Here is a 27,313-nt window from a genome sequence, read left to right on the forward strand (position 1 = left end):
GAATATTCATGAAATTTTATCAAATTTAATTTGTCCATCATGTAATTTGGCTGAAAAATTCACCACTAAATAATTGAGACACAAATTTAAACTTTCTAGTAGTATTCAAAGTTGCAACGGACCAGATTTTATTATTTTTCTGGTAATTGCATTAGTATTACATTTAGGTATAAGGCACCAAAATCCAGGTAGATGAGTCCAAAATTACCAGAAACTACAATGGATTATGGTTTTAGTAATTAAGACATTGCATTGCCTATAAATGGGACTATGTTTTTATATTTATATGTGGTATATGTATAAATTATCTCAATCAAGAAACTAAGTACTTCTAATGAGACCAAAAATACATGTGGTATAAACTATACTCCATATATCCAACTATCTATTTAGGCACTACAATGCAAGTTGAACCTTAAACTTTTCTCTAATTTAGGCATATTTAATTTGGTTGCATTTTCCAATTAAGTCTATTTTTATCAGTTCCGGTTCCAACTTTATTCTTAGGTCACAACTCTATATTTTAGGTAAGCTACTCTATTTGATGGAAATTAATTGTAAAGGTTTGCTAGCTTTTCAAGAAATTGATGGATTTTCAAAAAAGAAAAGGCGCAAATATATACTCCATGACGTTAGCTTAGGTACTAAGGTAATATTAGGAATTTAGGCACATATACCTGATTTTTGAGCACTCTCGATACTAACTTTTGGGATGTGTTTTTCAATTTTAGAAAATTGTTGATACATAATATGCCTACTGTTTATTAGTATAATTATTTTCACATATTTTAGTAGAATAGAATATACTCCCTCCGTCCCCGATTATGAGTCACACTTTTCCATTTTGGTCCGTCCTCAATTAAGAATCACACTTCATTTTTATCATAAATAGTAAGTAGGTCTCACATTCCACTAACTCACTCACTCACTCACATTTTATTATAAAACCAATATTAAAAAGTGGATCTCACATTCCACTAACTTTTTCAACTAATTTTTCTTTATATTTCTTAAAACTCGTGTCCGGTCAAAGTGTGACTCTTAATCAGGGACGGAGGGAGTAGATAATTTGTCATAAGCAGCCTCTCTCTTTCCCATTCTTTTTCATTGGTATATACTATTGGTTTGCTAGTGTTCTTCATTCCTCTCATTTTCCATATCTTTTATCCGAAAATATGAAATAAAAATTACTCCCTCCGTCCCAAGATATTAGCCTATTCCACTTTGGTGTGTCCCAATACATTTGAACCATTTCTATTTATGGTAAAAATTTACTCTACTACCAACTCCGCTTACACCACTAACAACTATCTCCTAAATTCATGTACCCTAAAGAAAGGGGTCTAATATCTTAGGACGGAGGGAGTACTAGTCCTACTAAGATGTAGTAAATGCCAATTTCCCTCATTTTCCATATCTTTTATCCTATAATATGAGATAAAAACACGATGAACCTTGTTTTAAATTAAAATACCAGGACTAATAAAAATGTAATCTACTCCATCCGTCCCCGATTAAGAGTCATTTTCCATTTCGATCCGTCCTCAATTAAGAGTCATTCATCATTTTTACTATAAATAGTAAGTAGGTCTCACATTCTACTAATTCACTTTACTCACATTTTATTATAAAACCAATATAAAAATGTGGATCTCATATTCCACTAACTTTTTCAACTAATTTTTTTTTACATTTTTCAAAATTCGTGTCCGATCAAAGTGTAACTCTTAATCGGGACGAAGGGAGTGAAAAAAAAAACTAAAAAAACGTGAAGTTAACAAATAAATATAGGACACCACTAGAGTAATGGGGTGCATTGAATGGCGTGTAATAATAATAGTACTATACGACAAGGCAGTGTGACAAAAAATTTATTCAGGGCGTTTTTGGCCGCAATTGTATAGCTGCGCTGGATACAGCTTGCATATTGAATGGTCCCCATAATTTGTAAACAACTTTATTAAATTAGTGTGTTTTAATTGGTGTCATAGAGAGATTAATGTGCACGGTTTTTAAATTTAAATTTATTTATTACTATTAATAATGGTTAAAGAATGTAATCAAAATAAATATACATAATACCATGAATACAAAAAGTGAAATATAAGTAATTTTATATCCAGTTTTGATAAGAAGTGTAACTAAAAAAACATAGTATTATACATCTTTTAAGGATATAATATTGAGACATAATTATTTGAGTTGGAAAATTTTAAAAAATAACAATATTTTATAAAAGTATTCCTGAATTAAGAATAAAATTAATTTAATATTTGCTTTTTTAAAGGTGCTTTTATTTACGTTTTCTAGTTTTAGTTGAGACTTAAAAAATAAAAACCTTTTTAAAATATTGACGGTATATTTAGAAATATAGATTAGCATTCTGAATAATATTAAAATATCTTTAACAAATTTTTTTGTTGGTGTGTTATTATTCTAAAAGCAATAAGAAACTCGATAATTATATAATGAGGGAGTAGATGAATAGGCAATAAGATGATGAATACTAATTATATCTAAAAAGCAATAAGAAACTCAATACTTATAGATAACTAGTATCGCTCCCGTGCCACGGTCAGTTTTATTTTCTTCAAAATATGAGATATTTATTTTAAATAAAAAAAATATTATTATATGGATCTATAAGTTTAAATTTATTTATAAACATATACTCACAATAATACATTTTGATAAAACTAGTAAATTTTATTAGTGTATAAACATTACTTATTCTTAAGAAATCTATTTTATAAAAAGATACTCCATTATAGTCGAGCTTCATTTCATTGCAATATAGTGACCCTATACACTAAAAACCCTAACCTTGAAACCTAAATTCTAAACCCTTAACTTTAAAATATACTCATCATGACCAACAAATGAGCCAAATATCAATAAAATTTTCCCTTTGTCCCAGTTCAATTTTACTTTGTTGATCACTTATCTATTTTGAAGTTTTAGATATGTATTCGATATTCGATATCTTACACTGGGTCGGTCTACTTGATAATCCTTACTGATAGTAAAGGTTTTTTTTTACCTGAATCTTGGCTGTAAATATGTTTAAATGTTCATATCAAGAAAGTGTTTTACAATAGAGCTATGTGAACGGTAAACAAAAATAAATCTTGCTTGCATTCATCCAAGCATTTATTCACCCAATGTTATTATTTATTGGAGCCGAAGTATTTTGTTGAAGCTACACTTGTAAAAAAAAGTTAAAATATGAACTAACATCAGTTAACAGAATGATCCTCCGAATAGGATTTAAAAGTGATAGTTTCATTATGATATAATTTAAAAATAGTTCTAACGTCACCAAATTATTTCTCATGACTTTAAGCTTTAAAATGGTCTTAGATGTACAAATTTTTTAAGTTACTAATTTCATTTTCATATACTATGATTTTTAAAGTAAATAAGTATATATGTATATAACTATCTAAATAAATAAGTAGTATATTTTTCTATGAGAAATTGTAAGTTTATAACATTGTATTAAATACGTAAGTTAAACTATACTTTGCAAGTTTGGGTACATAAAAATATTTTTAGTAGATACACAAAAATTGTTGTATCCAAAAAGAAAGATTAAAATTGTGGTGGGTTTACATTTAAATTATGAAATCATTCTAGTAAATTGTAAGTATGTACTTAGTAAATTTATGAGAATTACTCAATTAATATTCTATTAATATTCTAGACAAATTCTTTAAAAACTTTTTCCACTTTACTTTTTTCTAATTATCAAAAAGTTAAATATTAAAACATTTTCGCTTTCTCAATTTTAATAAAGAATAGTACTATTAATAAATTGCGTAAAGATGAAATGTATTAGGGATGTCTCAATTCCCTTAAGAATTGTTAGAAATATTTAGATAAAATTCTTAACCATATACAAGTGATACTCTAACTATTACAATTGAAAAAAAGCAAGCGTACAAGGAATGAAAAGTATAATGAAAATATTAAAAAAAATACGAACTGTAAGTCGAGTCGAGGAAAGTCATCTTTCCATAAGACAAATTATTTTGTGCTAAAGCTCTCGGATTGACGTATTATCTCCAAAAATAAAATGACTTCTTACTATCATATAGAAACACTTCAAACCCGCTATGCGCTGAAAAAGTTGTTGGAACTTCGAAAATCAAGCAATACAGTGCTCCTTATAAAATACGCAATGTAGAGCACTTGAGAAATGAGGAAGGATGCTTTTAGTGATGTGTATTCCATATACAATTCAAGCCTTTTATAGGCATAAAATAAAAATATAGAAAGGCACATCTTAAACAATAAAATTAAGATAATTAAGTTTAAAAGAGGTGAAAAGCCAAAGGCTACCATGATCATATTCCATTACTCACGCCATTTATGCACATGAGTCCCAAATTTATACGGAGCATTTCATATTATCAATTTGTTACAATTTTTTAATATTCTATTCATGCTTGAAATCATTCAAAATTATATGTATAGATTGTCAATTGATTGGTCCAAACTTCAAAGTGGCCATGGAATAGGCGGTTACATGATTTCTCAATAGTCATAAAGAAATTTATAACGTAAAATGCCTAAACTTTATTAGCTAATTAAAAACTTATTATTAAATCAATGGAAAACGCCTAAAGTTTATTAGATAATTAAAAACTTATTTAATTTTCCAGTATTAATAATATTGAATGGAAAGTGTGAAATGATTCAAAGCATGGGAAGGCAACGTCTATAGTATAGTTTTCATTCTTAAATGTCTACATTATAGTATCTAAATTATATATTTAAACTTAAATTATAATTCCATAAATACTCCAAAATTCTCTTTGATAATTTCATAAATACTCCCAAAATTCTCCTTTTATATATGTATAGACGGGGGAGTAGATGAATAGGTAAAAAAAAAAGTGCAAATAGAATCTCATTTGACCTAAAATTCAATTTACCTTCTCTTAAAATGCACGATTTCAAGGGGATGCATTTAATTTTATAAAGAAGTAGGAGTAGTAGATATGAAATTCTCAATTTACCTATTTCTTCTAGAGATGCCCATAGAGTCTTTGGGATAGTGGGATTAATTATCTATCTTTAAGACTATTAAAGTCATCCTTTTATTTTAAGAATTGTTATATTCTTAACAAAAAATATTGTGCTCCTCTTATTTAACAGTAATAAGATTTTGTCCTCAACTTTTAGTTTATCTTAAATAATATTTTGAATTGTTATCCATGAAATTTGAGTTTAAGCACCGCGTGTATAATATATTCCGACACAAAAAGCTAATATATCTCGTCGAAATTTGAGTTTAAGCAAAACAATAGCTACCTTAAATCAAGCAATCCTAATACAACAAAGATAAATAAGATAATGACAATATACAATATTAATCTCTTAAAGTCTGATAATTAGAACAAATACATCCTAAATTTCTCTTAATTTAATACTCCATTATAATTCAGAGCTAAAATCAAAATTTGTTTATCTCAGTGTAATACTCCCTGTATTTCATTTTCAAATGGTATAGGCATCAAAATTAAATTGAAGTTAGTGATTTAAATGACTACTAAAATCAAACAATAATTATAATTCAGAGCTAAAATCAGACTTGCAACATAATTGGCGAAAAAAACCATAAAAACCTGATTTCACGATATTATAAAATGAAAAAAGTCCAAGTTGAATAGAATGAAGAGAATGCTCATTCCCACAATACAACAGAAGATCAGTTTCAGTTCTAAACTACCCTCACAATACACTACAAAAACAAAAGGCCGCTCTAAAACTACAACTTCCCATGCCAAAAAACAAAAAATAAATCACAAATCTTGTCAACCAAAACTTGAATAATTAGAAAAGAATCGATCCCAATCTTCCCAACAATAGCCTACAAAAATGGTTAAACCAAACCCTCTAGAGCACCAAGGCTACTTTCTCCATCGAGCTCAGCACTGACCGATGCGCCACCAAAGGCTCGTAATGATCTGCTCCGGCTCCACACCATCCCGTCCCTTTCATGAACAGAAACAACGGCGCCTCACAAATCTCACTTCTTGGCCGATGAGGCAAGAAGAACACACAGTTGTCTTCGTCAACCATTGCATCTGATCCGTGCGCTTGCAGCTGCATACATACATAACTCAATAAGGCCAAGACAAGTAGACAACTCAAACCATCATCATTGATTCATCACAATATAAAAGCATCAACAAATGAATCAAAAGGTCTTGAAATTTAGATTGTAATGTTTCTAAGGTACGGGTGGGGATAGATATAGATGGTAGGTAGAAAACCACAAAAATCGATCACAAAATTAAATCACCCTACGTTGTGCACCATACAATAAGGCCAAGCATAATCTTTCACAACTCAAACTCATTATCGATTCATCAAACAACGATCATTTAGCAAATTCATGAATTTAAAATCAAACATCTTCACATAATCGAGTAAGATTCATGACACAAGGTCTTCAAATCTAGGTTGTAATGTGGCTAAGGTAAGAGTATGATAGATATAGATAGTAGGTCGAAAAATCACTAAAACCGAGCACCAAATCAATCACCCTATATCGTATCCATCTTGATGAGTGCACATTGCAGAGCAAAACGAATGCATTCTTACCACAAAGATTTCTCTTTTGAACTCAGTAGCGAGGCACTCTATGGCTATGTCATCACCAAAGGCCGCGGAATGGCCATTTCTGTTCTCATCAACCGTCAGTAGACCCTCCTCCGTGTACTGCAGATTGATGATATGGTATTCGTCCTCACCGGATCCTGATATTGACATGTACTTGGCCCAACTCAGCCCATCATCCACAGCTATACATCTTTCTTTGTAAATAGACTCAGCAGCCATTTCTCTTCAATCATTTCCAAAAACCAACAATCAGAATAACACAATACCCATATGAATATATGCAACATTGTAAGATTTTGACAAGTCTTTTTCTCCTATCAAAGATCTCCAGAAATGGCCAAAGATCTCCAGAAATGGCCAATGTATTTCAATATATCGAAAATGAATTCTATAAATCTGAGAGACTAGTAGAGATTAAGAAAAAATTAAATTAATCTCTGAATCGCTCAAACACAAAATTCGTTAATCCAAATGTATTCAATTTTATATTCTAATGTATTTCCCTAATTTTGAGTATTCTTTCCAACAACAACAAGAGGCATTGTCCAAACAGTCAAATCAAATAATGCATAAAAAATGAAAAATAAATTGCATCAGTTTTAATCCAGATTTATGAAACTCAAGACTAGGGAGAGAAAAATTAGGGTAATGAATCACATTTGGTCTTCATACAAAACCAGATCTAAGAAATTGACCAGATCGGAAAACAAATCGGTACACATACCTCTGCATACCTAGCTGAACCAGCTCATCAATGGCGGAATCCAATTTCTCCCGATCTTCCTTCTTCGCCAGCATCTTAACCTCCTGGACGACATGGATCCCCCACCCCGACTTCAGATCCGGCGCGTACATGTTCCTAATCGCGGATTCGATGAACCTCCTCGTCTCCACGTCCACCGATCCAAGATCCTCGACGAATCTCTTGACCGTCCTCAGCCGCAGCTCACGCGCCGCGCAATCGATCCCCATGGACTTACGCGCCGCCGTGAAGAGGCAGTTCCCGTCCGCCTCGACCTCTCCGCCGTGCACGAGGCGGAACACAATGTTGAGGCTCTTGTCCTCGGGATGCTTCCACAGGACCCCCTTGGTGTAGAGGCGCGTGAGGTGCCGCTTCTGCTGGTCCTCCAGCCCCGGCACGCTCTCCCACGCGATCTCCGGCGGCGGCACCGACGCCTGATCGGCGGAGGGGGTGGTGGTCGGATCGCGCCATGGGATCACCGGAGACGACGCCGTGGAGTCGCAGATTAGCTTTCCCATTTTTTTCGAGTTTTTTTAATTTATTTTTTTCTTTTTTTTTACGTTTTCTTTTTTTTCTTGGAAAAGAGACGTTAGGGAGAGAGAGAGAGAGGGGGTAGGAGAGGGAAATTAGGGTTAACGGATAGATTATGACACACGTGTGGGAATCGAGGCGGGTATTTAAGCGTGTGAGGGAGGTACATTCCGACACGTGGCTCGATGTGATTGGTTCGTGTGGCTTTCTAGGAAATAGTTGACTAGTTGGTAATCGCTTACGGCGGGAACCTGAAAACTATACCGCGTATTACAAATTTTGGTGGAATATTTTCGTTTCAAAATGATAGAAATTTCGTGGAATTTTTGTTACATTTTGTACTTTCTATATTAATTATAAAATAATTATTAAATTGTAGTAGCTTACGTGTAGTGACTGACGTGTAGTAGCTTGTTTAAAAAAATTTATAGTAGCTTACGTGTAGTGACTGACGTCAATCAATTATGCTACTTCATTAGGTTTTGGTATCGTTCTCAAGTTTGGATTAATTGTATGCGACTAATCAGATTAAAATTTTGTGATGTTACAAATTTTCAACTCTAATCTCAAACATTTGGGTTTCTAGCTAGCTCAACAGAGTAATTAGTTGCACGATAAAATTAACATGTCATCAATTTAAAACACGATGATAAACTGTGATAATTTTCGGATATATGTTTAAAATCGAACATGAATGAATACTCATAGGTATCGTTCGATTGTCAAGACTACTTATCACATAATAATTCAGACAATTTTTGGATATATGTTAATGTTTTTTAGTCAAACGATATAATTTCATTTATGAATGCACGACATCATTTAACTCGCTAGTGATGATATCTGCATATGATTCATCAAATTCCATATCGTACACAATTTCTCCTTAAATTTGTGTTCCCAGATAAATGATTAGATTCAAATTTCAAACTTTTTTCGTACTTATTTTAAAGCTGTGAGAATAAGTTGACAAAACTCAAATAATTTCTCTAAGGCCTTTTTTGTATTTCTTTCTGTGCATTTTTAGGAAAAAAAATTCAATGCATTGATATGGTAATTACTAACAATTAGTGCAATATTTATTGTCATTTTAAAAACACCCATGTGTCTTAATTGCGGATGAGAAATGGGTAAGTATTTGGTCATATACTTTCTAATTAATTTCTAAATTTAGTAATTTACGGATGACTATGTTTTGATATTTTGAACGTTATTGTTTTGAATTTAGCTGCATCACTGTTTACAGGTAGGATTGCAATTAATTCCATTGGCAGAAAATAAACATTAACATTTGTACCAAATGTGAGCTTTTTGCCTTCAAAAATTAAAATCAATTTTCAGAATTTCAAAATCAAATAAAAGGTAATTGCTATATTATGTGTAAAAGTAAAAATGAAAATTCTCAGATAATTACATTATTATAGTGTGTTAAAAAAAAGGAAACAAGTTTGTTGTTTTGAATTTAGCTGCACCACTGTTTGTAGATAGGGTTGCAATTTATTCCATTTGCAGATAGTAAACATTCACATTTGTACCAAATGTGAACTTGTGTGCCTTAAAATTTTAAAATTAATTTCAGAATTACAAATATCAATTTAAAGGTAATTGCTATATTGTGTGTACAAGTGAAAATGAAAATTCGCATATACTCCTTAGTCCTTATAGTATCAGTATGTCTTAGAATTCGTTCTAAATTCATACTCTAGTATTAATATACTTTCTGTATTATTTGTTACTATGTGATCTGTATTTCCTTTCTAGACATCCTAAAGTAATTGCTTCATTTTCTTTTTCTTTTCTTTTCTTTTTTGAAGGAATTGCTTAATTTTCCAGTTGGAAGAACAATACTTTTAATTACTTTCTCTCTTTGTTCCACAAAATTTTGCATGTTTTGACATGATACGAGTTTGAAGAAATGCAATAGAAAGTGTGTTTATAAGATAGTAGAACGTGGATCTTACTTTTATATAATACTATTAGTTTTATAATAAAACGTGGATAAATTAAGTTAGTTCAGTGCGAGTCCATTATCAAATGATAAAATTGAAATGCGAAAACTTTGTGAGATTAAAATTATTCAAACTTTCGTGGTCCAACCCATAGCTTGCAGTAAAGCATAAAGCCTACAAGTACAAAATATTAAGGTCTGTAAATCAATACAAGTAATCCAAACAAAGCCCAATCCATTCGTCGATAGGCCCACAAAACTTAAGGTTTTGTAAATCAATATAGATTCAAACAAAGCCCAATCCACTGGTCGACAGGCCCACAAAAATTGAAATTCTTGTAAATCAATTAAAGTAATCCATTTATTTTAAGTAAATAATAAAAGTATGCATATTTTACACTGGTTAAATAACCAAGTCACAAAAAAAAAACATGGGTAAGTGACTTGTATTTACTTGGGAAAAAATTCAATTTATTTTGGGTGGATGGCAGTTTAAACACATAATTTTTCGTCCTTTATAGAATTATAGTAGTCGATATTATTTGCGTGACCAAATTCGTGCAAAATCTGTGTGGCAAATTCGTGACACGTATTAGTAGGCCGACACGTGGCAACATATGAACTCTCCAACGATCTCTCATTTCGGTTGAATTTTGTCAAGATCTCATCTCCTTCGTCAGCATCATCTTCTCGCTTTCAATTGCACCAATTCATCTAATTAATTCAATCAATCTTTTTGTGTAACAATTCTAATAGTAATTTATCTATACACAGATTCAGCAGCAAATGTCTGGCGTGTCCGTGGGCTTGTCTCCGGCCTCTTCGGGAGGAGGGGTGATGGGGTCCCTCCGCGTGATCGAGCTCCAGCTGGTGGCGTTCATCATGATCTTCTCCGCGAGCGGCCTCGTCCCCCTCCTCGACCTCGCCTTCCCGGCCCTCGCCTCGGCCTACTTCGTCGTGCTCTCGCGCCTCGTCTTCCCGGCCCCGTCCTCCGCGGCGCCTGGGAAGTCGCCCGAGATCTTCCAGGGCGGCCGCCTCTTCCGCGCGTACGTCGTGGCGGGGACCACCGTGGGGCTGTTCCTGCCGCTGGCGTACGCGCTGGGGGGGTTCGCCCGGGGAGACGACCACGCGGTGCGGTCCGCGACGCCGCACTTGTTCCTCTTGTCGTTCCAGATTTTGACGGAGAATATTGTGAGTGGCTTGTCGCTCTTCTCGGCGCCGGTGAGGGCGCTCGTGCCAATTATGTACACCGTGCGCCGGATCTTCGTGGTGCTTGATTGGATCAATGATGTTTGGGTCAACAAGACCCTCCCTGCTAACGCGGATTTCGATGTAATGCTTTGTTGCTTTTCGTCCTTGTGTTTGGTACTTTGGAATTGGGGGTTTGAATTTAGAATTAGAGCTTTCAATTTCAAATCCTACCATTTGGATTTGAATTCTTATAATCATAAGAAATATTTAAAAATCAGTACTCATAGAGTACACTCTAGTTGTACCAGACACAACAAAGTGCATACATAATGCACACATTAAAACACATGCAACATGTGTGCAATGAATCGTGTCTAGTGCATCTAGAGCATGTGTCAGTATTGTGTGTTGTGTTCTGTTTGTGTTTGTGCATTGTATACAATGCATAAACTACATATAGTGACGTATGCTCTATGTATTATGCATGATGTATTGCACGCATACGTTGCGTACACACACAATACACATACTGCACACCCAAAACATTATTCTCTAGACATACAATACATATACTACACACACAATACACATCCTGCACACCCAAAACATTATTCTCATACAATACATACTACACTGCATTGTCCGCACTCTAGATGCATTAGACAACACAATTCACTACACATTGTTCACGCACAACACAACACACAATACTGCAAACACCACGATTTAAAGAATTTGTATCAATCACTTGAGTTTATGAAAACAATGATGCGTACCAATGTGGTCGTTTTCGTTTAATGTAACTGCTTTCGTGATTCATTTGACATGTGTTGATGTCTGGTTTTTGTTTTGTGCAGGATGTGGGGTGGTTCTGGTTCGGGAGGGGTTTGGCAGTGTTGAATATGGCGTATTTCTCGGTGAATTTGTTTTGCTTTCTAATTCCGAGGTTTTTGCCGAGGGCGTTTGAGAGGTATTTTAAAGAGAGAGACGCCGAGACACTTTCCAAATCCGCTCATGATAAATTCAAGGCTGCATCACCCAAATCCGACACAAAGGCTGATTGATTCCATCATAATCTCTCTCTCTATTTTGGTGGTAAGAATTTCTATGTGTGTGTGTGAGGGTTGCATTGTAAGTTTGTAGTTTGGTTCTGGCGACTAATCAATGTAAGTAGATGCATATGTATTTTGGTCCCATTTGGTTGGTTGTTTTGAATTAACTAGCCTTTTTCTTTCTTGAATTGGTATTTGACCTACAAGATATCTTTCTCGATTAATCCGTTTCTCCTCATTGATTTTGAACTTTGTTCGCGAAGAACTCGGTCTCTTGATTATTTTCGAAGGATGAGATTATCTTTTATCACGAATAAGAGTGAGATTTTGTCTCGATCAATACCCTTGCCTCATTGGTTTGTGAACGAGCATCAATCCAATAGATCGTTCTCAATTAATCCCCATGCCCTCGTTAATTTACGAAGTCAAGATCAATCTCATTAATTTACAAAAAAATGATCTTCTTGCCCACATTGCATCTGAACTTCGTTCCTGAAGAAAATGGGGATCTTTTCCACACTTGTACTGTGTTTGAATGTCGTTAGCGAAAAAATTGAACTTTTGATGGTTTTAAAACATAGTAAAACTTATAATCATGGTTAACAAAATTAAGGCAAGAATGAAATAGCAAATGGAGTGTAGTGTAGCATATATAAGGTTCAAAATAGGGGTATGTAAGTTGAAAAATAATTTTGTCGTCTTATCAAACCTTTTAAGGAGGGATTGATCTATAATTTTGATGAAATCAATATTTTTTAGAATAGTTTTAGGTAAAATGGACACTTAATCGGTTACCAACATTGATCCTCCCTTGGATTTTCTAAAGTTTTGGTTGGGCTTTTCATAGGTATTCAAGTGGATCTATCTCACCTAACTATGTTTCAGTTTTCTGATTATAATAGATTTTACTTACCAAACATATACAATTGTGAAATAAGTATCATTTGTTGGTAAATGAGTCAATTGACAATATTCTAAAAAAAATTTAGTTTTTCATATTGAATAGAATTATAGAAGATCATATTGCTAAACCATGTTATTGTTCAGCAGGATCAATGACGAGTCACGAAAAAATGGAATCGGGACCACCGGTTGACTGCTGACTTGGGTCTACGGCCCATGAACTGCAAAAAAAATAAAAATTCAACGTGTTCGCTTTTGTAGCTACCTTCTTAGTTAGTTTGTTCTTCAACTTATAATGTGAGATATATATTGGTAATGTTTTGTTATACTATATGAAAATTTATCACAAACTACAAGCTTATTGATAATATTTTGATTGAGGTACGACAAAAATGGTTCAGAATCAAAGTCGACCCAGAACTAGCTAATCAATTGAAAATTGCCAATTTTAAAATCAGAAATTGAACCAGAATTCTAGAAACCGACGATTCCAAACAAAACCGGTGGTTTCATAATCGCAAACACCTCTAGCCCGTGTACATATGCACAAAATAGTTTAATTAAAAACAATACTCAATTAAATATATATATGCATCATGAGTTCGTTAGCCAAATCTATGAGGTAGTTGAATGTGAATAAATTCCCATAAGTTGTACCAATTGTCCATATGTAAGACAGTCTATATAGTTAGTGGACCATATCATCAATAGCCAAAGCTACTACTATAATCTAAATGATTGGCCACCTATGATCGAGTCTTTATATTTATCCAAAAATAAACTAGTATTATAATTAAATATAAGTGGAACATATAAGAAAAGTACAGTTAGTTGCTTTCATTAAAAGGTGCTTACAAAGTTCCGTATGCAAAATTAAATATATAATTATATGAATAATTAATTCACTACTAAAAAAAGGTGCTTACAAAGTTCCCATGGTGTGCAACATTTAAATATAATAATGTGAATAATTAATTCACTATTAAAAAGATGAGGGCCACTAATAAAAGTTTGCCTGAAATGAAAAGGGCTGCCTTAAACAATCTAATCAATAGAGTCAATAAATGAAGCTCAATTTATCGATTAATATTATATAAGTAAAAAGACCCATACTGTCATATATTTCGTTTTTGTGCTATGCATGTTCATAAATAACATGTGTCTATACTTTTATTTTAATTTTAAAGAAATGAGTGTACTTAAATAGATGAAAAATGTTTAGTATACATTTGACAACACAGCCACACAGGACGAATGGGCACTCATTATGTCGTGTATAAATAATGCACAAAAATTAACTACTATTCATTATAACAAATAATAAAACCAAGTCTTATTTGAAGTGGATTTATTATGAATTTCATTTCACGATTTTTTTTTCTGTTTTTCAATGTACTGTAAATCCTAAGTCAGTCAATCGTCCACAGTATGTGTAAGATTTTTCAGGGTAAATTATAAAAAAAAAAACAGTTGAAAAAACCATAAAATTTAAATTTATAATCTAGTATCACATGAGGAAAAGTGAAAGAGTATTTGATACGGAACCAATAAACCATATATAGATATCATCGCTATTAAATTAAAGGACATCATTTATTTATAAACAAAAATAAAGTGTTTTTTTTAAAACATCGTCAATGTACGTTTAGATGGTTGTATTTTTTTTTCGTGAGTTGATTGACAACAAATTTAAATTTCATGGTTTTCCGATTGATTTTTAAATTGCGAGATGAATCTGAATTTGACCAAACTTCATATTTTTTTTTCGAAAATCTAATTAGAGAAAAAAAATACTCTAATCGGTAGATGACAAGCAAATTAGTTATGTGGCAAGTTTGGCTTATGCCAAATTTAAAGCATTTGGCGGATGGCGAGCAAATTTGACATAATTCAAATTTCATCGGCTAACAACTCAAGTCCTCCAAAATCATACGTAAACGATAAAAGCATCAACGGAAATCTCTTGGTAATAATTCCATAGTCTCATCCATAATATTCGATATTCGTCACTGAAAGTTGTCAAAATATGCTTTAAATTTTGTGGCCAGAAGTAAACTCTATTTTGTATCGAAATCTAAATTTATATTATCACAACTAAAAATGTATCCTCAAAATCATTTCAAAATAATTATTTCCCATTAATTTATTCACAAAACATTTCATCAAAAGATGCTTCATCCCTGCATATTTGATATCCAATGAATTTCTAATTTATAAATATTTACCCTCGCCTTCACATTAAAAAAAAAACAGAAACCGCGAAGATGAGAAACAAAGGCAAAGTCCATCCTTCTCCCAATTCCGCCGCCGGAGACGCTTTCTCTCTCCTCAATCTCCTCCCCGCCGCCATTTTCTCTCTCCTCACCATCCTCTCTCTCCAAGAGCGCGAGGCCCTCGCCTACATGCTCTCAATCTCTTTCAATTCCTCCTCCGCCGCCGCCGCCAAAAAGCCGCCGCAATGCCCCCACAACTCGCCGCCGCTCCTCCACTGCGACTGCTTCCACTGCTACACCGCCTTCTGGCTCCGCTGGGATTCCTCCCCCAACCGCCTCCTCATCCACCGCGCCATCGACGCATTCGAGCTCCGCCTCCCCTCCGCCCCCAAAATCAAGAAGCGCAGCCGCCGGAACAAACCCTCGCCGCCGGAAAATCAAGAACGCCGCCTCTCCGCCGCCGCTCCGCCGCCGCCGGAAACCGAAGTTGGTGAATTAATCATCCCGGGAGTGAGTGTGGAGGAAACCGAGGAGGTGGCCGCGGCGGAGACGGCGGCGCCGCCGCATAAGGGGCTGGCGAGGAAAGTGTTGCCGGACGTGATGGGGATATTCAGCTCGCGTTTATGGAGGCTTTGGAGTCCGAATGTGTGAGTGAAGAAAAAAAATTATAAAAATAAATGGAAATTGGAAACCGGCATTGAATTATTTATTTTTCATATATGCTAAATTAATCAATTCCATTTTCGGAACTTATTATGAAATGGTATCTAATTTTTTGGTGATTGGAGTTATTTATCTGTCCATATAGATTATTCGCATAGATTTTGATAGTGATGTGAGTTATTTTTTACTTTATTCATTAATATTTTTTGCTTAGTGGCTAAGGATGCTGACTTGGTGAGATATTTTTGTCACAAATATATTAGGAGTATTTATGTGGGAATATGATGCCATTTGATGAATGTGCCAATTGGTGTAATAGTAAAAGTAGTGTTTGTAATAGTACTGAATAATGAAGATATATATGTTGATTTTTATGATAATTAAAGTGGTATTTTGGGTAGCTTTATATTGAAATGGATTAGTTTGATTAGTTGTTTAATTATTGGGATTTAGCTTGAAGAATGTCAAGATTAATTATGCCACTTTTCTATTCATTGTTCTGATTCGTGTCTGCCTATAATCACTTTGGGCAATCTTATTCCTTTTTCTTACTATAGAAGTACTAAATTGGAGTAAAAAACATGATTTTTTTTTTAAAATTTAATCTCTCTCATAATTTTAAAAACTAGTGGAAATAACCATGAAGTTTGAAGTGTTCTCACTAATCTCATAGACGAAAAAATCTTATCTCACTTATTATTAAACGATATTGTTCTCTTTGTAATTATTAGACGATATCGTTTAACTCATCAATAGTAAGATTTATGTAGTATGACTTTTCGATTGTTATATTAAAAACAAAATTTTAGCAAAAAAAATTCCACCATGAGTTCGATGCAAACAAATTCAAACTTTCAACTTTTTTTTTAAACTAATTTGCAAAGTTGTAGTACTATATAGTACTAAAATAGATTCAAAATTTAAATTTATGTATTTTTTTCTGCCAATGTGCCCATTATATTATGATCGCTAATAATACTAATTATTATTATTATTATTTTTGAATAATATATTCCTTTGGTAGTTGATTTATACTAGTATGAATCACTACTATTTAAAAGTATTTTGATGATCTAACTCATTCTTTTGAATTTGATGGAGGAGGGTTGAGGTACAAAGGAGACGTATACATGTATGTGTACTATTTGTGATATTGTAAGTTGGAATTGTTATATTTGAGCATCTTATTTCTTCTGGTAAGATTTACTTCTCATGAGTTATGTCTAATGGCCATGAATAATTGAATATATTTCATTTTATATGTCTATCTATAAACAATGCTTAGTTATCTTGTTCATTTTGTGAAATACTATGAATTTGAGCCATTGGAATCTTCATATGATACAATTTTGTAAATAATTAAGGGAAAATGGTCCTTAATATCATGAACTTTGTCCAGATTTTAGTTTTTTCCATAAACTTTCAAATTAGTACCATAAATCATGAACTTTCAGATTGGTTTGGTATTTCCCCGATAATCCAAGATTTTTTTAGGAAATTCCCTAAAATATGTTCCTAGCGTTTGTAAAAGAGAGAAACAAGGTTTTGTGTTTTAATTTTTGTAGCGTAGCGTCACGGATATGTGTTTCTAATTAAATTCTTTGTGTTTTTATTAAATTGATTTTGTTTTCTTTATTTTTAGAGTTTTGTTTTGTCAAATAAAAGTAGTATTGTGTTTAATATTCCAAATAGATATGCCAACATGACATGCCACTTATAAGAATGCTGCTAAATAGGATTCAAAATGTTATATAAATTAACCGAATTTTACACTTGATCATCCATGGGAAATACCAAACCAATCTGAAAGTTCATGATTTATGGTACTAATTTGAAAGTTTATGGGAAAAACCAAAATTTGGGCAAAGTTCACGATATTAGGGACCAATTTCCCAATAATTAACTCATAGTATTTGTTTTACTTTATGTTTGGTTTTTTACATATTAAAGCTGATAGCCTCAATGTATACGTACAATTTACTAGTTAGTGTTTTGTTTTACTATATTTTTGTCAGATTTATTCTCTTATTACTTTAGTTTATAAAGTACATTATGAGGTCCCAATTATAACTACAAGTTTGCTTATCCATCCATTGTCCCCTCGACTTTACAAGTGCAATTCTTTTGGTAATATGTCGATTTTTATCTTTTATCTAATCGTAGTAGTAAAAAAATCACACCTTTATTTTTTTTTATATCCAGTAATATCACGTAACTAAAGTTATTAATTTATGTGAACGCTAACATTTTGATTAGTTGTAAAATCGGAACAAATTAGTAATTCGATTAATTTACAAATTAATTTGAAACATGATAATACATAGCATTGCAAGGATCGGATATAATTTTAATATGAATTTCAAGGTTCGGAAAATTGATAATGAAAATGGTCGGTGCCAGCGGCAATGTCACGAGCTCGACTGGGATCGGGAAACACCTGGGGAGAACTTTGATTTTTTTTTTTTCTATTTAATTTGTATAAAATAAAATTTATATTGTCACCTTTACCTATTGATAAATAATTACTAGTACTAATTTTGTCATCAATTAGATGCCCAGGTTGTATTGTAGTATAATTTTTCTCCAAATATAAATTTACTTGGATATTGTTATGCGTAGTATATGTGTGGAACAATACTTCAATTATCTATTACTACTAGGAGTATTATTTATTGATATATAGTTCAAATTCATTCGTCACAACAAAAATTTAATTACAATAGCGAATCCATAAATGCTCGCCAAAAAAGGGTTTAATTAAAAGGACGAATTGTGGGCCAGACCCAGAGAGAACACCACAAATTTACTAGGCTAATTTTTTTTTGGCCCAACATATTTACTATTCAATTCTTCCGAAGACAAAACTATACATCAATTCCTTAATGCCAAGAGATGCTTTGCCAATCAAGCCCATTATTTTATCAAAAATAATAATAATAAAAAAACTAAAACTAAATATAATCCGCCGTGAATGTAAGTGATAAGAATCAAATTGTTATTTTCTTTTACTTTATCACTTCTCCGTAAACAACAATCCTATTATAAGAAATGATGCAGTTTGATGTGTTGGTGTAAAGTCAAGTAGGAGTCATCGAGATTGGAGACATGGTCACGGTTCAAAAATCGGCGGTTCCGAACATATGTTGGTGTAGAGTCAAGTAGGAGTCATCGAGTTGGAGACATGGCCACGGTTCAAAAACCGCCGGTTCCGGTTCGTCGAATGCTTGAACCGTAACCGGCCCGGATACCGGTTATCTGGTTCCGGTTTAACCGCCGGTTCCGGTTCCGGTTACTAACCGTCGGTTTTTCAGCGGTTCCGGGCCGGTTCTGGTTCGGTTCCGGTTCTTAATTTTTTTTTTTAAATCTTATAGTTATAACTTTTAAATTCTATAGTAAAATCCAAAGAGACTTTGAAAATGGTCGAAAACTGCTGGTTTTCTGACCGAACCGCCGGTTTGTGTCAGAAAACCGCCGATTTCTGACCGAAAATCGGCGGTTTGCGACACCTTTTCAGACCCTACGCTGCAACCCTACGCCTACGCCTGCAACCCTAGCCCTGAACCGTCGGGAACCGGCGGTTTTGTGTCAGAAACCGGCGGTTTTCCAACACAAACCGGCGATTTTCCGACCGTTTTCAGCCCTATGCCTGCAACCCTAGGAACTTACCGGCGACGGCTACATTTTTCCGGTTAACCGCCGGTTCCGGTTTCATATTTTTTGAACCGTAACCGGCCCGTTATAAACCCTAAACCGGATTTCGAACCGGAATCGTCGTCCGGTTCCGACCCGCCGGTTGGGAACCGGCGGTTAACCGCCGGTCCGGTTGGGTTTGGCCACCTCTAGACTTGGACAAGAAACTAGACTTGGACAAGAAACAACCAAGTGAAGGGATCAGCCACACACGGTGCGAATATGAGTACACACGGCTCGAATATGAGTAGAATGTTGGCAGTAATTGAACAAGCAAATAAAACCTCTTTGTAGAATTTGTATTCAAAGCCTACAACACCAACGGGTCGCAGCGCAGTTGGCAGCGCGGAGCTGTGGTGACCATGAGGTCACGGGTTCAAACCCCGCCACCCGCTGGGAGACTTTTCGGCCTTAATCCGCAAATCCGGTCGAGCAGGATTAGTCGAATTCCGCCAAAAAAGCGGATTCGGTACACCTGTGGTTAAAACCAAAAAAAAAAAAAAAAAGCCTACAACAATAATACCTACATGTACAAGAAACAATTGCAACTATCGGCAAACATGTTTCTTTGAACTTTGAAATCAACAACACAAGTTGGAGATGTCTTAAATTTTTAATTATATGATTTTTTAAAATTTTATTACTAGTGCTTACTAATTTAAGTTGGATATATATATATATATATATATATATATATGAATATTTATAATTAAAAATTATACTACTATTAAATAAGAAAGAATTTAAAAATACTACTCCCTCCGTTCCATAGTAATAGAGACATTTCATTTTGTGCACTCATTTTGAAAAAATAATTATAAATAGTTATAGTAGATAAAAAATAAATTAAGAGAGAAAATATTATATATAAGACTCTCTATTACTATGGAACGGGGGGAGTATATTAGATGTGACACCCTATTATGACTTGTGAGTGTTTAATAGTAGTATAAACGTAAAAAGTATGTCAAGATAAAGATCTTAAATAGAGTATCCTGATATAACGTGCTTATAGTGTGGTTACATTAATAAAAAAAATTGAGAATACATTACTTAAAAGAATAGTACTCTCTCTATTCTATAAAAATAGTCTTGGGTTGTCTTATAAAAATAGTCATCTTCATTTTTTAGTACTATGTTTTTTTCTTTTACGAGGTCGGCCTCATTTTCCACTAACAATACTCTAATAATTTTTTCTTTTTAAATTTCTCTTATTTTATCAATTTTGTATTAAAATCCGTATCGTCCCCGAAGTTTCTGTTTTTATGGGACAAAGGAAGTATAATTAGCCAATGATATTTTCATCTATCTAAACTATAATCATGGGGCTAAAATGAGCTGGCGATAGTATTTCCTTGGTCGACAAGAAAATAAGATTTTCCAAATCTATTTTAATAACTTAAACAAGGTCAACATGACATGACCTAAATATCACCTTCCTAATCACTTAAACACCATGTCAATCTATCACTAATTAGAGATGTCAATTTTGGACGTGATAGGAAAAAACATGACATGAACACGCACAAAGTTAATAGAATATTGGTGTTAAACTTCTTGTCATATATGTGTCTTTGTTAGATCGGCCTAAGAAAGGCACGAATAATTCGGATCGGGTTCAGGTGCGATTCCAATAGCCCATTTTAATTAATACTATAATTATTTTAATTCTTTATTTTTTATTTTTATTACTTTATTAGAATTAAAATTAGATTGTCATTTTCTCATCTTTTCGCGTGGTCTTAAGTAATTACTCTATAATGTAAGGTTCGTGTCGCCACAGTCATGTCATGTTGGATTCATGTCACTGTCATGTCAGATCATGGCCGTGCCGTGTGTGTGTCGTGAGTTAAATATAGTATGTCAGGTTCGTGTTTGGTTTTAGAATATCCTTAGCAGGTCATGTTCAAGTTTGACCTTAGCAAGTTGAATTATTATCAGGTCAATCCGATAACAACTCAACCAACACAAATTACCTTAATAAATGACATACTAATGACAGAAAAATATGCTACCACACTTTGTCATGGATATGTGGTTACTTTGACACCACAAAACACCTTTCACAAGCAAGATAATGTGAATTATCACAACCTTTAATAATAGTCATAAATCAGATAGAGAAATAGGACAAAGAGAAAGCCCAGGTGCAAAACTCCATCTAGTTTCCATGATGTTAGCTACTGATAATAAAAAAATAAAAATAAAAAACCAAACTATGTTGATTCACACCAAAAAAAAGTACAACTACTCTGTCTATACATCACTGGCAAAGGGTCACACTTCTTTGATTTTGGAAGTGAGATTTTAAGAAGATGACCCCCCCTACAAGCCCTATAACAAGACAAATGATTTCCAACAAAATTAAGAAAGAAAAAAGTGCACAAAAGTGATGATCCATGCCATGCCATGCCATGCACAGGAATATAAATTATAGTTTCTAATATACTTTCAGATAGTGTGTGGACAAAAGTTTCAATCAGCACAAGCTTGAGAATGATTCATGCAAATTGCAAATAGGATTTTGTTGCTCTAACAGTATAATTTAATTAAGGCCCCTACTGAATAATTTGTGCTGAAAGGTACATTTCACTTGGCTTTGAGGCATATTCATTGGAGAGGACAGTGATTGTAACAAATACCAGCAATTGGTGAGTTTAAGGTGATAAAAACAAGCAGCTACAGATTATTTACTTGTTAGATATGGCACTACCTTGGCACATGGTGGGAAAAGTGTATTGTTATCAATTATCATTGGTTATACCAAGATTTAGTATCCGATAAAGCACTTCCTAAGGAAGAATGTCGTGGATTACGGGGATTATGAGTGGTCTCGTTCGTTAAAGAGTAACTATTGTTAGAGCATTCCCAACAGTTTCCCTAAAACCTCCCTTATTTCTCCCTAACTCCTGCCACATCAGCACCATAATTTATCCCCAGTTTTTAGCCAACTTTTAGCCAACTGCTCCAATGGTTTCTCCCTTATTTCTCCCTAACTCAACATTTCATTTTTACATCATCACTAATTTAATTGTTTTATTTTTGTATATAATAAAGCTAGCTAATTTAATTTATAAGACAAAACAAATAATAGTAATAAAGTTTGTTGTATTAAACACGGGTAAACATTACAACGACGAAAATTAATAAAAAAAATAGTACAGGAATGGGAAAAAAAATTTGAAGTAAAAAAATTCAAGGGCGGTGGGCGCGGTTTCTATTTGCCCACAATTCTTCGATCATATCGTGTTGTAGTGCTCGATGAGGAGAGAATGAAGAGAGAAAATGGATGAGGATGGGGAGAGAATGAAGAGAAGGTGTGTATTTATAGGGGGGAAATTAAAAAAAAAAAAACAAAAAATATATTTATCGCCGAATTATCGCCCACAGTGGTCGGCGATAATTCGGCGATAATCCGGATTTTTCGCCGGTTGGCGATAAAACGGGAGGAAAAATCGCCGAATTATCGCCGACCTCTCCCATTGGTTGGCGATAACTCGGTGATAGACGGCGAAAAAACGCCGACTTTTAGCCGGCACCATTGGGAGTGCTCTTAGATATTTTACGAGGGTTGTACGGTCATATTTATCGAAGTGTACCTGATACGTAAAGGAAGGTTCAATTGGGGATATAATAAATGACATTTTTTTTTACTTCACATTTTCACTGTTAGATAATTTACCTATGAATATCTCAACAAGTCATCCATTATTAAATTATTATAATGTTCACTTGTCTACTACCAATCTACCATCCAACAAAATGTTATCAAAGATGATGAGATCTTTACAAGATTCTAACCTTTCCAGTTTACCTGACAGTTGGCAATTTTTTTTTGTCAAAAATAGAATAAAGTAGTAAAACTTCTTGGGCTTGAATAAATTTCAGTTCAGTAAAAATCAAACAAAAAGCAATCAATAGATTCATCCTAAAAAATGCTAGTGGATACAACTAATGACCAAATCACACTATGACATAAGAATGTCAAGAACCTAACAAACATTTGCAAGAAACATTATTTTAAAGATGTAATTGGCTGCTAGTTGAAAAAGTGTCTAAATTCTCTTCCTTTTCATTCCTTTGAAAAATAATTTTTTTTACATCACACCACCATTCAACATGGACTGTTTCTGAAACAATTCAAAGCATGTGGAAAGATAGATACTCAAAGATGGCCCTCCATAGATTGTCTCCAACTAAAAATCATCATCTGATCATTAGGTAAAATCATAATCCAAATATGTTTTCGCAAATTATCACATTAAGTACAATCAATGGTGGGTCGGTACAATACACTATACCAAAAATTCTGTATAAGTAACCACACTTTTACCTTATTGAAATTTTCGGTACGACCAATTGCAATAGCGAAATTGTACCGCCTTTTTGGTAGACTGTAACAAAATTCGGTATTCCGGAATTTTACGGCACACCTAATTCGATATTCATATTATATTTGATGTTGGTATATACCAAAATTTTGGTATGTCGCGGTATATAACAGTATATGAAAATTCAAACTATTAACAAACCGTAATCCTTCGGTAAAATCACAGTATACGAAAAATTTGATATTTTTGGTACGATAGGTTCGGTATACCGATATTTGTATTTTTCTCCGCCCCCTAACCTAAGTACAATGCTTACTTAGGTGGCAAAATCTTCTCTAGGGTGATACTACTAAAATAGACATTTATAACACTTCATACCAAGTAAAAACCTAAACATGACAAAAAAAAATAGCAAGCCTTTCAGAATGCAACTTTGGTTCAGAAAAAAATATACTTTTATCCTAAACAGAAGCCTCATTGCTGGTATATTCTATCCAGAGTCCTCAGTTTTGTACTTAACACTAAAACGAAGCGTAAAATCCATGGACCGGGCATTTCTGTCTCTGGTTTTTAGTACAGGTCCCTTTCTTGATCTCTGTCAATTTGTGGACCTATGACTAACCATAACTGGCTACCAAGTTTTAACAGTTCATGTGAACTTACAGTATATCTTCCCTGTTGGCGCATATGTTGAAACGTTAGCATCGTACGAGATTCTTTACTGTCCATCCGCCTATCCGAAGCTGGGGCTGGGCTGCTAACAACAGTATCAACCAAAATGCCAGAATTACTACAACATTGGGAAATTTAGTAGTGAGTAAATGTGTGTGAAAGGATCTGATTTTCTTGCAATGAGAAGTAGTGAAGTACTAAAAGATGCATCAATGATTATAAGTGAAGAACATGACATGTATTTTTATGTCTGAATGAGTAAAATGAGCATAAAATATTGATTTACAAAATAGACAGATAATTGAAAAAAGACATAGGAAAAGGAAAAGGGAAAAAGAAGAGAAGTAGTTACTGATGTGATTTTGACTTGATAAATGTTGCTATTAACTCCTAATTAGCTTTTTCCAACATGATTAATGGTCACCAAAACACTCAGTCTATATAAAGTTCAATAGTCTCACCAACTCCTCTTATCAATCTCTCTTAACAGTAAGAACAAGATGAAGGTATAACACTTTCTCTTTTATCTAACTCATCAAGTTTTCGCATTCGTCATCTTGATCTTGTCCCCGTTGCAGCTCTTAGGATGGATGCATCGCAAGTTCAAGCAGAACAGCAGCGAAACGCCAAAAGAATTCTCGTTCGGTCAGTTACAATAACTTCAAAATTTATGTAGGCATGAACAATAAGTACGATGATCGGAGTCTTGATGTTGAGATTTTCAGGTTTTAGCGGGCAGCCCTCGTTGGACGACCTGCAGTCCTACCAGAAGGGAGGCTATGGCGGCAAGCCCTTCACGAAGGCGCATAGGGACATGTACCGGAGGAACTCCTTTACGAGCCTAGAGGCTGCGAGGGAGGAAGAGGAGGAACTTGAGGAGGAGGAAAGGGCAAGTGCTCTGAATGAGCTCTTTCATGGATTCCTTCACATTGGCACTCTAGGGACTGAGCCGGTGATGACGGACGTCCCACCAACCCCGACATTCTCCATCTCGGTGGACCACATAGCTGAGAAGGAGACCAAAGTGACAGAGAATGAGCTGAAGCTGATCAACGATGAATTGGAAAAGGTTCTTGCAGCAGAGGGAGACAGCTGCAATCTCTCATCAGGGAGGAACAGCCATGTTAGTGCTGGAAGGATCAGCCACTGCAGCGTGATTACACTAAGCGGGAAGCCGCCTCTCGACAATGCTGAGAGTGGGAGTGAGGCAACCATCTGTCCTCTACAGAGCTACCTTTTTGGATCAGCAATTGGGATGCAAGAGACGACTACACCACCGGTGCACAAGGAGCAGCGGACCTCTCTCGGGGAGCTGTTTCAGAAGACGAAACAGGCGGAAGAGAAGAGGACCGAGAAGGAAACAGACAAGTCAGCAGTTCATGTTATGAAAAAGATGCTCAAGAGGAAAATCTCTTCAACTCCAACCACAGCTGAAACTAAACTGAATAAGGTTTGTAACAAACTAACTAACAAACTGACTAACAAACTAACTAACTTGACTAACAGAATGGAAAGTGGGATTGCAGATTCTGCAGATGTTCAATAGAAAGGTTCATCCCGAGAACTCGACTTGCTGTTCGCAGAATCATAACCCCAACAAGAATGAGGCGAAGAGGCTTAGTGGTGGCCATGTGATGGAATACAGCAATGGAGGGCTACGGCCATCGGCCGAGGACATCATAATATATCCACATCAAGCAAGGGAAAACATGTTGAGCTACAAGAGTAACCAATCCCAGAATGCAGCAAAAGCCTGTGGTGATGAGCTCTGGGTGAAGACTGATGCAGACTGTAAGTCGCGTAAAACTACGCTAAGGGCTCGTTTGGTTTGCTTGACATGACATAAACTAGTTTCCTTTGTGTTGGATTTGTAGATTTGGTGTTGGAGCTCTGAGGTTGATGGAAGAAGCAAGCTGAGGTGCATGGCTCTTATTGATGCAATAGTATTTTGAGATATTTGCAAATCTGAGATTTCCTGCGTGGATTTCATATTTGAGTGGTTGTTACTTTTTTTTTTTCCCTTTCATGATGAGTTTGCAAGAATGATAATAAGACAGGTACTGGCTGTCTTGTTTCTGGTTTTATTGTGTGTAGAGTGAAAAAACTGTTTTATTGTGTTCTATAAAACTTGAGATACTTTTACTGCTTAGATGGCATTCTATGTTTTAACAAATTTTTGGTTGAAATTTATTAAATTGAGAATGTGTTAATATAGATTGGGAAAACTGCATTGCATAAACATATTCTAAATTTTAACATTGAAGGAGCACTCACTAAGCATGGGTACTGAAGCTATAGGTCAATTATGAAAATACTTAATAATCTAACAATAATAAGCTACACCAAACTTCAACTAACACAAATATGTGGAAAATAAAAAAACATTGAAATGATTTTAGGGCTACATTATAGTTGGCTTGTGTGATTTTCTCTTGATTGTTATACATTTTTTATAGATTCCAATTTTAGTTATGCATGGAAGATTTATTTATTTTTGTACAAGACTTAATTTGTTTTAATTTTAATAAGATTCTTCTTGATTTGATTCTCCTTATCTTGGCTCTAATTGAGATCTTCTTTTCAACATTCTCCCTCAAGTAGAGTATAGGGCTTTCCAATGCTTAAACTTTTCATGAGTGGCTTAAATTGTGATTTTCTGGAAGTTAGGGGACTTTATTTTCCTTCTCCAAATTTTTGTACATCCTAGAAGGAAATCAATCATCTTCGAGTCATCGTCTCCCTTTTTC

At 34.3% G+C, this 27,313-nt stretch overlaps 4 protein-coding genes across 4 annotated transcripts; 3 read left to right on the top strand and 1 right to left on the bottom strand.

The window, feature by feature from the left end:
* Nucleotides 1–5,623: 5,623 nt before the first annotated feature.
* On the bottom strand, nt 5,624–8,035 carry LOC125216785. The gene is made up of 3 exons (XM_048118553.1): nt 7,355–8,035; nt 6,613–6,853; nt 5,624–6,111 (listed from the first exon to the last, which is right to left on the bottom strand). The coding sequence occupies exons 1-3, from the start codon at nt 7,888–7,890 to the stop codon at nt 5,902–5,904; spliced, it is 987 nt and encodes a 328-aa protein (XP_047974510.1). The 5' UTR covers nt 7,891–8,035; the 3' UTR covers nt 5,624–5,901.
* A 2,491-nt stretch (nt 8,036–10,526) lies between these two features.
* Nucleotides 10,527–12,282, top strand: LOC125212017. The gene is made up of 2 exons (XM_048112020.1): nt 10,527–11,183; nt 11,900–12,282. The coding sequence occupies exons 1-2, from the start codon at nt 10,638–10,640 to the stop codon at nt 12,104–12,106; spliced, it is 753 nt and encodes a 250-aa protein (XP_047967977.1). The 5' UTR covers nt 10,527–10,637; the 3' UTR covers nt 12,107–12,282.
* A 2,979-nt stretch (nt 12,283–15,261) lies between these two features.
* Nucleotides 15,262–15,861, top strand: LOC125209882. Its single transcript, XM_048109459.1, has one exon. The coding sequence runs from the start codon at nt 15,262–15,264 to the stop codon at nt 15,859–15,861; it is 600 nt and encodes a 199-aa protein (XP_047965416.1).
* Nucleotides 15,862–24,983: 9,122 nt separating this feature from the next.
* Nucleotides 24,984–26,715, top strand: LOC125214921 (protein LAZY 1-like). Its single transcript, XM_048116151.1, has 5 exons — nt 24,984–25,072; nt 25,145–25,211; nt 25,292–26,016; nt 26,093–26,357; nt 26,441–26,715. The coding sequence occupies exons 1-5, from the start codon at nt 25,067–25,069 to the stop codon at nt 26,458–26,460; spliced, it is 1,083 nt and encodes a 360-aa protein (XP_047972108.1). The 5' UTR covers nt 24,984–25,066; the 3' UTR covers nt 26,461–26,715.
* Nucleotides 26,716–27,313: the final 598 nt, after the last annotated feature.

The sequence above is a fragment of the Salvia hispanica genome, chromosome 3 (assembly GCF_023119035.1).
Source record: "Salvia hispanica cultivar TCC Black 2014 chromosome 3, UniMelb_Shisp_WGS_1.0, whole genome shotgun sequence".
Classification (NCBI taxonomy): domain Eukaryota; kingdom Viridiplantae; phylum Streptophyta; class Magnoliopsida; order Lamiales; family Lamiaceae; genus Salvia; species Salvia hispanica.